Raw genomic sequence first — 11,958 nt, 5'->3', positions numbered from 1 at the left:
GCCCACAAAAAGGATAGGCGTGATGACAGTTTAAAAAACTAGACTGCATTTTAGAAAGACCAAAAATATTGGACACATATTTTTCAGTCACCGTGCCTATTCTGTATAAATTCCTAAATTCAAAGAGACGAGGAGTTATCCTTAGCAGCAAGCCTCGCACCTTACAAGGCCTACTTCATCACAATTCATACACTTGAGTGCAACGAACTCGGCCGTGAAGTGGTTCCTGTGGAGACTCTTCTTGGAGCCGTTGCAGATCCGGCAGGGGAGCAGACGGAACCCGCCACACATTTGGCAGGTGTTGCAGGCATCGGGGCTCTGGAATTTAGAAAAAAATGGTGGTTAATTTTGGGCATGTCAAAAAACTTTATACAAAATTGTCAAAGTTTTTCAAATATACATAGATGCATCGATACTTTTCTTGTAAAAGTATTCTTAAACTTATGCGAATATTAGAAATTTAAATAAAACTACTTTTACCGCGATAAAATCCGTAAATGTAGTTTTATTTAATCTTATTTGATTTAAGATATCAGCAATAATTGAATTTAAGGATTATGAAGTGTAGTGTAGTGTAAAGCCCTTATTAAGGAATTAACTTTGTATAATTTTTCACATAAGCATATAAAATGTATAAAACATTCCATTATTATTGTATGAATTATAAACCTTATTTCCTTTTACGCACATATATCAAATGTAATAAAATCTAGACCACCTTCGCAATCAAAGTTCCTTTTGATAAAAATCTTGTATAGAATCTTGACAAATACTGTCCGTGTTACCCTTTCATAATTGTATGGAAGTCTATGTAAGACGGAGTGATTTTTGTATACAAATCACATCCACATTCATAGTATAATTTTATTATAGGCAAGGACCCTGAAAGGGGTGTATTCAAGCACTTCTATAGGTTATTCATCGTCTAGACATGCCAACATTTTTATCGAGTTTGCTTTTTGTAAAATATCTCTTGTATGTTTTAAACAAAATAACCACATACTTTCAATGCAGATTTCCAAACAGTTTTATCTATCTTCCTATTAAATTGATTTGATATATGATTTTTGATTGTGTACTTAGTTCAACTGGCGATAGTAGATACAAAATAAACAGATAGACACAGTTATTTTTTATGTAAAATATAATATCCTTATTTTAATAAATGACGTTGAAGTAAAATTATTTGTAATCAATAAGGCAACTTTATAACTAAACAAAGTCTCAGGAAACATAATTTACTTTAAAAACGGCACTTCTTCACCATGTTAATATACTGACAAGCATATTCGTTATCACACACCTAAAGGTCACGATAACAATATGCTGTGAATGGAAGTTCTTCAAAAGGTCACATTTCAAAAGCTTCGATCTTCGCATCCGGCCGTCGACCGAGCCCACGGAGTAAGGAAAAATATGGAGATGCCATAATACAGGTAGGTCAGGCGCCTTCTTCTAGGTCAAATACGTAAGGTGGGCATGACCAAATGATCAGTTAAGAGTAAATTAACGAGGCGTTCGGGTTCTAATAGACTGTCAAAGATTTTTGGTATTACATGGTCGGGTTCAGAGAAAGCGTATAAGGGCGGAAATAGTGACGTTCCTAGTCCACCGCACACCCGCATTTTAACGCGCTACTTTCTTAGGTGATTTTCCGTGATGGCACCTCCGCTAGTCATTTTGTTCTCCATGATCGAACCTGTATCTCTCAATGAAACTAAACGACCTTCAATTCACCTTTAATAAAACCTCACGCAATCTTTATTACGATTAACGTGTAAAACTAATATTACACAAAATGTTTCGAAACTTTTTCGCGGTATTAACATGACTTGCACAAGAACTTGGACGGTCTGTGACTGTCCGTTTTGCGACTTATATTTCGGACGGCATTGGGTTCCGTACGCAAAGAGAGAAACGCGGCACTTTTACTAAGACTTCGCCGTCCGCCTGTGCCACCGTTCGTCTGTCATCAGGCTGTATCTCATGATTCGTTATAGCTGGACAGCTGTTTTCACAAATGATGTATTTCTGTTGACTCTTTAACAGCAAATACAATAAGTATTATGTACGGAACCCTTCGTAAGCGAGTCAGACTCGTAATTGGTCGGTTTTTTTCTCTGTTGCCAATTTTATGTCCGCAAGCTAATTGGTCGAAAGATAAGAATGATCGATTAATTGTCTTTCGGCTTTAATTGGGAATTTTCATAATTTTTGTGTTGGTATTTTCGCTGACAGCTATACTGATATCCTCAGCTATTTATTTCACTTTTACTTGAATTTCTCTTTTTAAAATTTATTACTAGCTGTTTTCCCGCGGCTTCACTCACGTCACTTGGGAACTACTGTCTGTACCGGGATAAAATACAACCTATGTAACTAGGGGATAGTGTATGTTGCCATCTAAAGGAAGATTTTTTGAAATTGGTTCTATAGCTTCGAAACCTTTAGGGTACAAACAAACTAACACGTTTCGTTTTTATTACATTAGTACAGATTGTGGTTTTATGTTAAGGCTTAGCTAGTTTTCTATATTAATAATAATAGGAGATTATTACCCAAGTATTATTATGTATTTCAGGAAACTAGTATATAAACAAAGTCTAGTAGGCTTAACAATTGGCAATAATATAATTTTGTCACTTCCTATTACACAACAAAGTACACGTAATATCTACAGAAGCAATACTTATCGCTAAATATTCTAATATAATTGACACCAAAGAAAGGAATCGATTTCACTTGTTTGTGCAATTTCTTACACGTAATATGGAAGTTAGTAAAATGGGTGTGTGGACACTGCAATCTTTAAGTCGGCTGGTAGTTTGATTGGGCTCTTTATCATGTGAAGATGTATGTGATAGTATTGAGACCGTTGTAATAATCAGGTATTCTTCAATTAATACGTTTTTGGGATTATTAGTTTCCAACTGAACTTCAGTCAACGATCAACCGATATACATATAGTTCACCAAAAGCCAGTTGTTTTTCATGTTTCTAAAAAAAAAACACTTTCGTTCTTCATGTTGCTAAATTAGCATAAGTTTAGTTTTATTATCGGTATCGTACTTTGAAATTAAAGCTTTAAAAATATGAAAATATTTATATTCTTAAGTTTTTCTCTTTCTGAGCATTGCGTGTATTTATGCTTTCATAATTTACCATCGTCATTCCAAAGACTAAGGGAAAATTAAACTAAAATCCAAAACCTATAATATCAACTTCAAGATAAATATTAACTATCCCAAATTTCATTAAATTAATTAAATAACCAAAACAACAACATTTACAACACAAAGTGATAGATAGACGAACAAGATTTAATCCTGTTTCATTGCAAGATATATAGTCTGAACTTCGGACAGCTGGTTCAAATTAAACTGGGACCGTGTAATATCGTAAATCTATTGAAATTACTTCATTACTTTTGTCCCGGGCTATAAAAACAAGTAATAAACATGTTACCAAGAAGACTGAACGTTTTTTGTTTATACTTAAAGACAATAATTAATTATATATATACTTGATATTGTTGACATTTGTGAGGAAAATACCGAGGGTTGTTGCTATGTATTTTTTTGTTAATATCGGTTTCATCTCTTTGCTTAATATGTAATTGATTTGATGTTTGGTCTACGTCTAGCTTTGGAGCTATAGAAAATAAGTATATATAGGTATTAGATTTAGGCTAATTCATTTTCTGAAACTAAGCCACTGTTACCAAAACAATAACTTTTCTACGTAGTGTGAATTTAATAATTAAAAGTTTAAGGACACTGCCTTATGAAATCCTTTACTTAGTCTTGTTATTAATGGCAAAGTAATCTATCTGTCGCGGTTTCACGCCTTAACTACTAAACCGATTTATGAAGATAAATCAGTGAATTCGAAAGGACATAGGCTACTTTTTATCCGTCTGCGGGAAGTGATTCTCTGGGCGGGTGGGATTGCAGGAAACGGTTAGTAAAATATGATGATTTACTTTCCTCAACAATTAATTTTCTGACTACGATGTCCAAACATCTCCAACGAAATAAACAAAATCTCATTGTTTTATTTACTTCAAACTTCTTCAGTATGAAATTCTTCTGAAAGCCCATTAGCGGACTTAGTTGAAAGATACATTTGATCATTGAAGATTTCTTGGAAACAGTAATTAAGTCACAAACGAGATGTTTATTGCATTGCTTGGTTGCTTAGTAACTGTGTGTACTACGTGGGCGATAGGATGCGGACGCGAAGCGACGCGATGCTACGCAAAAACAAAAAACACTCGATACCTGGTGGAAGCGTCCTACGTGATTTAACGACAACGCGAATTCGATCTTCATCTGTTTATGGCTTCATGTACGTATGTATGTATGTGTGTGTAAATGTACATGGACAATGTCTTTGAATGTGTAAGCTGAGGTGAGTTTCGTAATGGTCAAATAGCCGAGTCATACACAGACAATGACCATATCCATTTACACAGACAAATATAATTCACCCGCTTTCATGAGATAATAAGGAATCATCAACCTAGCCTTCTCCCAAGAATATTGGGGTCGGAATACAGTCGAAACGGATGCACCTAAGTACTAGTATTTTACATGTAGCATGAGATATTTTTTCTGCAATATTAAGGTTCAAATAATAATGTTAACACACACTTACCTTATAAGGTTTCAACATTTTCCTCAGTTCTCCACTCTCGTTCAATTTTTCCACCGTGTCTGCATCCTGAAACCAAATAAGATCAGATTTAATTAAAAAAGTTTTTAATTAAGCCACGTCAGTGACATTTGTGAGAACACCCGCCATATTGTAGCGTTGCAAATTAAAAAGAATGTAGCTTGTTTATGAAAAATGTAGTTTTGTTATATTCTTTGTGGTTTCATTTATTTTACTTGCTATAGTTTTGCAGAAATTAAGAAATTGTTATGTAATAAATATTTATTTGTTTAGAAGTTTATTAATTAAATTTATGTTTTTATCACTACACTTTGTTTAGAATGTTTTTGAATTACGAATTTTGATTCAAGACATTATGAGTGTCGGAATAGAGAGTGCACTTATGTCTGCGCAAACGCTTACGCTCTACAATATGTCGTCCACGGCTGATCTCCTACGAAAACTGCATCCATGGTCAAAAATGTATGTTCAAAATTCAAATTATTGTAAGATCTGTCTGTAATTCATAAAATACACCAATCCACAAATATGGAACGTGCGATTTCCAAGTTCCTATTGTCTGTTCTCCCTGCCATCCATAACCAGCTTTTTCTTGTCACCGCATTACCATGGAAACCGAGAAAAGGTAAGCACAATTTATGACAAGATTCTTCAAAGAGAACTGAGATTGAAAAATAGTGTTTTGAAATATTTTACTCTGTAGACAATTGCATCGTTCTCTTTATGCGGAAATTGATGTTGCTCTTTATTTTATTTCAGCGTTGAATGTTTGAGCGTTTGGTTGAAAAGAGGTATTTTCAAGCAGCTTTTAGACTTTAATGCAATACAATATTGCGTCCATACACTAAATAGGTAAATTGACTGTTTTTTTTTATAGTTGAGAGAAGAAATGTGTGATTTGCTCGCGTCCTGGGGGCACTATGCTTCCTGAACCCAGATCAAAAGTAGCCCATATTCTTTTTAAACTATTTTTGAACCAACTTAAATTTAAATCGGTTCAATAGTTTTGGCGTGAAAGCCCACCAGACAAACAGATAAGACAGTGTTACTTTCGCATTTACATTATTTAGTATTACTTTTAGATTTACAATATTAAATAACATTAATTACTACATTACATAAACTAATCCATCCCATAAAACTCAACATAAAATGCAAAATAAAGTCCGTCCAGGCTTGAGGAGACGTCGGTAAGTACATCCATTATGATACGGCTCCGTCGGTAATGCAGTTTCCGATGTACAGCCCTTGTTCGCTCTGCCTAGGTTTTATCAGCTTTATCATGGCTTTATCCCACTTTATACAAGAGGTATAATGATGATGGATGAGGTAGTTCTGAAGTAGAAGATTAGCAGTTGAAGTTGAAGATTAGAAGATTATTACTAGAGCACTATTGATTGAACAAGAGTATCCGCAAAGTTCCTGGTTGTTTTTGGGATTTTTTTTGAAAAGAGCTTTTTGGTGTTTTATCAAGTTACTGTGCTTATGTTATGTAAGCTCATATAGAGGTATATATCTCCTCATTCTGTTAATATATTACAGAAAGGAACATGGATCACCACTAGGTATTTGAATTGAAAGCTTCAAATATAGTAAATTATACATATACATAAAATCAGATTATCATCAGTCAAACTCTCAGAAAAATCAGGCATTATTTGAAGCTTTTTTTGGAAACTGTTCTATCTTTTAGAAACTAATGCCCATCTTCACCAACAAATACCTAAATTAAGGGATCCCCTAAGAGCATTTACGGAACACTTAATAAGAATTTCGTTTTCACCAAAGTTTAGGTATCCCTTATCCATAGTTATTTATGTCAAAATTGGGAGAGCCCTTATTCCAAGTGGCACTTAGAAAATGGGCATAAGTCAATATAATTTTAGTGTACATAGTTTATGTATTGAATCTCCGCCATGTAATATTCTTAACTCCTTGCCATAAGCACTAGTTTGTATGTTGATGTGGTCGGTAATACTACGCTTTTCCGTTTTAGTACTGTAGTAGGAAGATAAAAAAAAGTTAGACCATAGAGGCTTTTAATGACGGCCGGTTTTAAAACAAAAGGTTTTTTGATCTCGTTTTCTCTTGTTTGTTTTTTTAGGCGAAGAAATGGTAATGGGATGCTCTAAAAGTGTTGTTATCTTACATTCATATTTAGGTCATGGAAAATAATTTTGAATTGCAAAAAAACATAGAAATTGCTAAATACAAAATTGTTGATACGTCATACTTATATTTTCTAAACTTGGAAATCAGTTTCATTTACTTCTCGCATAAATAACCACTTCCTTTAAAAGTATTACTTACAAAGTGATTTTAATTAGAGATCATAAACTTCGTATTATAACCATGCTAAATAAAAAAACACGCTAAGCTATAAGTTTTCTATGATTCCCGCTAATGATGTTTACTGACACGTTAATTGGTCGGATAGTAGTGATCAGTCTTGTAGAAAACATTAATTTCTCACATTATACACCTACTTCTATTGTTAGGTAGTGTATTAAAATGTTAGGCTTAGTTCACACGGGTTCTTTAAAAGTTAAAAGTAATCAATTTATATTTTTAATAGTTCGTACGGTATACCTGTGTCTCGGGAGATCTACTTCGCGTAACCAAATAAAATCTCCACATAAAAATATTGCAATCCGTTTACCTGTTTCAGTAAAAGTCTAAGAAAAAAACTAATTTAATCTACATATGTGTACTAATAATATAATGCAGGGAAAACATATTTTTGTTAAAAGCACCGAAACTGCTAAACCGATTTAAAAAATTATTTCACTGTTGGAAAGCTGCACTCTTCCCAAGCAACATGGGCATACATTTTATACGGACGGAACGGGACGCGGATGAAACCGCGGGAAATTGGCTAGTTACCTATAATATGTATTAGTAACAATTAGTGCAAATTTTATTGTAAAAACAGTGTACAATTGGTTTCTACAAAGTCCTTTCAGTTTTCAAAACAAACCTTGAAATTATTATTCCGAGACAAAGAAACAAGGCTACTCTATTGTTTCAAGTTTAAGTGACTAATTAGCAACTGATCAATAGGAAACATTGAAAACAGATACAGATCATAAGTACAAATATTAGTTACGAGAATATATTTTACAGGAATGTATTTTTCTTCATAAGTTGGGCAAATAATATTCTAAACATAGACTGCATTAAAATCTATACTAATGTTGTAAAACTGAAGATTTTGTGTGTTTGAACATGCTTATCTCAGGAATTTCTGGATCGATTGAATTATTCTTTCAGCAAATGTCTACGGACACACCCGGGAATCAAACTAGAGACCACATGCACCATAGTTCCACTTGGCGACCATAAGACCAACGCAGCTTTATATTCGACGAAATAGTATGATTTTAAGTAACATACCTCATCATCCTCCTCATCCTCCGAGCCTTTTCCCAATCACGTTGGGGTCGGCTTCCAGTCTAACCGGATTCAGCTGAGTACCAGTGCTTTACAAGAAGCGACTGCCTATCTGACCTCCTCAACCCAGTAACCCGGGCAACCCGATACCCCTTGGTTAGACTGGTGTCAGACTTTCTGGCTTCTGACTACCCGTAACGACTGCCAAGGATGTTCACTGACAGCCGGGACCTACAGTTTAACGTGCCATCCGAAACACAGTCAATGGTGTCTAAGATATACTTAGAAAGTACATACAAACTTAGAAAAGTTGTATTGGTACTTGTCTGACCTGGGATCGACCCCGCGCCCTCATACTTGAGGTTGGTCCTTTACCCACTAGGCCACCACGACTTCACGACTTTAAGTAACATACCTATTCCAATAATAAGAATTTGAAAAATATCACTTGTATGTACCAAGCTTTACAACTAGACACTATTGTTAGGTCCCTCGGGAAAATTTCTAGTAAAAACGCGCGCATGACTACTTGGAACAGAGATAAACGTTCAGACTCATAGTTTTTTCTAGCTATAGAATAATCTGGAAGCTTCATTATCAAGGTAAATACATTGTCATACTTACATGTTGAACATCTTTAATCTATGCAGCCGAGCGCATTATATCTTAAAAATGGACATTCTAGGAAGTCGTCAATATAGACAAAAATTTTATTAGGAACAAAAATTATAGGTATAAAGAAAAATATATAACCATAGATTTCTATAACCGATATATCAGTTTTTTTGCAAGTAGAGATAATTTATATTGACATAATTTATATGGAACTTATATAAAAATTAATGGAAAATTAATGGTCTTACTACAAAAACTTAAACAGCTGTTGAACACTTATCTAAAAGAAGTCTTATCTGAAAGAAGCAAAACTAGCCTTATTTCAACGTCATATTCTGTCATTTTTTAGACAACTGTTCAACAGACGTTTAAAACGTTGTTGTTGGTAAGATCGATTAGAGAAACCCGCAGTAAGTTAACTACTTATTTTGTTAATCAAATAATCTGATCCCTTATAGATACAGTATTATTGAAAACGATTAAAGTACAGTAATTTTTATCTGAACTCGATAAAAAACTCGTTTAAACCATCTCAAGATCTTAATCTATTTGACGGTAAGCACAAACTTTTACCTACTTTCTTTACATTGCACATAATGAGACCATTCAAGAAAATCTACTGGGGAAATTATTATTAATCCACATTGAAATTTACATCTTAACACTTAAGTAATAAGGTGGAGTTTTGAAGTGCGAAAGTTAATGGCTTCGTTGCCATAAGTTTCATTTCTAGTAGGTCAGTATATATGTTGGTTTTATTATAAAATGTTCACTTCATCTTCCGTAGGCCTGTGTCCGGAAAAGTTATTACATTTCCTTTTAACTACTTACAGACTTTAAATGTTTTAAGATGTATGAGTTTCGTTTTATGGGACTGCGGACGCAATCTGCGGACACCTAAAACTGTGTAATTCATGTTAACTCTATATAAAAGAGATAAGTACTGCAATAGATTTATTGTCATCACAACGTCACGTGTCATATTTTTTTAATTCCCAATGGCACTTCTCACTTAAACGAGACAATCCGAAATCCATAAAAACATTTACACATACTTATCCTCTTTAATCAATATCACCTGCGTACTGTGTATAACACGGATTCGGATAAAAAGAACTCTTTAACATTTCTCGATATGCTATCTAAAATGGAAAGATGTTTTGAATCGCACTAGTTGTTCAATCTCAGTTTTATAATATTAATATAACTTCACACATTGACATCACATATGAGTAAACAATATTTAAAGTTTTAAAAATCCTCAATTAATGACTATCAGTGTAGGTACGTTAGCCGTTCATATTTACAGTAAATCAGTTCTTTTCTTTAATGAGTAACTTTAAGTTTACAAGAAAACTTTCAAGCTTCACTTGCACCCTTACAGGTAATACATACTTTACTTACGGTGTATTTAAAGTAGCTTCAGGCTCCACTTAGCAAAATGATCAACAAAATAAGACTAGACACGGGCATGGACCGAGGTCAAGGACGAGGCATGCACGTGGACACTGGTAGATCCACGCGTGCAGTGTTGTGAACATTCAGAGGGAACCAAGAATATTTTTTGTATAATTTTTTTATTGATACTTAATAAGAAAGTTTTGACAACAGTTTGTTTGGTAAATTAATAAGCAAAATGATTTACAAAATAAGACTAGACACGGGCTTGAACGGAGGTCAGGGGCAAGCCATGCACGTGGACACCGGTAGATCCACGCGTGCAGTATTGTGGACATTCAGAGAGAACCAAGAATGTTTATTTCATTTAATTTTATTGGTACTTAATAAGAAAGTTTTGACTACAGTTTATGTTTGGTAAGCTAATTAGCAGAATGATCTACAAAATAAAACTAGACACGGGCATGGACCGAGGTCAGGGGCGAGGCATGCACGTGGACACTGGTAGATCCACGCGTGCAGTATTGTGAACATTCAGAGGGAACCAACAATGTTCATTTTATTTATTTTTATTGGTACTATATAAGAAAGCTTTGAGTATCGTTTATAATTGGTACATTAATTAGCAAAATGATCAACAAAATAAGACTAGACACGGGCATGGACGAGGTCAGGGGCGAGGAATGCACGTGGACACTGGTAGATCCACGCGTGCAGTATTGTGAACACTCAGAGAGAACCAAGAATGTTTATTTTTTAATTTATTTTTTATTGGTATTTAATAATGATGGGTAATGAGAATATTTGAATATTCTAATTCTAAAGTTTGAATTTGTTTGGTACTTACTCTTTACTAATATTATAAATGCGAATACCTGGCTAATGGCTGTGTCGCTTTCACGCTAAAGCTACCGGTACGATTTGAATTGTTATACAAATAGTCTAGATCCTGAGAAAAGACAGACAAATGCTACAGGAAGGAGTTTCTTCGGAATCTTGTGATAATATAAACGCCAAATTGTATATATGTACCTGTTTGTGATATTTGAACTGCAAAACGATTCTCAGTATTTGGGAAGCACGGGAGGGGTAAATGGAATTAAGGTTTCTCAGGAAATGGGTAAGCTGACATGAATCTGCTTTTTGTGAATAAATAAGGAAACATTTAAGATTGTCAAACTTTCCTCTAAATAATCCAAGAGAAAGATCTATCTACATAAATGCCATCGAATAACAAACATATTTATTTATTAAAAGGTTAGCATGGCGATCCAACGAGGTAATGCTGCCTTGGGCACACTCCCAGTCGATAGCGATGGGGATGAATTTTTTGACGCTTAATGGTTATAGTTTTTTTTCTAGGATAGTTTTTTATCTTTATTATATTTTTTGTGTAAATATCTATATAAATAAACTTCTACCAATTTTAAAACAAACGTGGAACAATTAAGGTCACTAGGCCGCAACAGATGATGTTAACAGCGCTCTGGGTATTACAAAGTGCGCATAAAAATGACCCGATTTTGCCCATATTGTATAATTTTACCCTGACTGTGGTGATTCTCGTCACCCGGTTATCCGGATGTTAAAGAATTGATTTTGCCTTTGATGAATCATCAGTAATATCTTTACCTATCTATATGGAATAGACAAATAAGGTATTTCCTTTTTACAACAACATCCAATCCGATTTCCTCCGGATATTTCTTCTATTGTGCCAGTATTATTACTAATGTTATCTTAGCTATAGGCCGTTGACACCTCTTAATATGTGCCTCTCCCATCGATTTCAAACATATCAGCGGAGCATAGAGAGGAATAGGTTATACAGTATACACATGTGTACATTGTGAATCTCTAGTGATTGGTTGAATATGCATG

At 34.3% G+C, this 11,958-nt stretch overlaps 1 protein-coding gene across 1 annotated transcript in view; it reads right to left on the bottom strand.

Moving 5' to 3' along the window:
• Positions 1 to 11,958, bottom strand: part of LOC110373262 (glutaredoxin domain-containing cysteine-rich protein CG31559) — an 86,524-nt gene continuing 74,566 nt past the window's right edge. Inside the window, exons 4-5 of the mRNA XM_021330478.3 lie at positions 4,657 to 4,722; positions 1 to 318 (exon numbers count right to left, since the gene is read on the bottom strand). Coding sequence (XP_021186153.3) covers positions 142 to 318; positions 4,657 to 4,722 — 243 coding nt within the window. The 3' untranslated portion in view covers positions 1 to 141. The remainder of the gene's footprint in view (positions 319 to 4,656; positions 4,723 to 11,958) is intronic.

This window comes from Helicoverpa armigera, chromosome 19 (genome assembly GCF_030705265.1).
Source record: "Helicoverpa armigera isolate CAAS_96S chromosome 19, ASM3070526v1, whole genome shotgun sequence".
NCBI lineage: Eukaryota > Metazoa > Arthropoda > Insecta > Lepidoptera > Noctuidae > Helicoverpa > Helicoverpa armigera.
The sequence above is the reverse complement of the archived record's forward strand: the minus strand, read 5'-3'. Positions and strand labels throughout refer to the sequence as shown.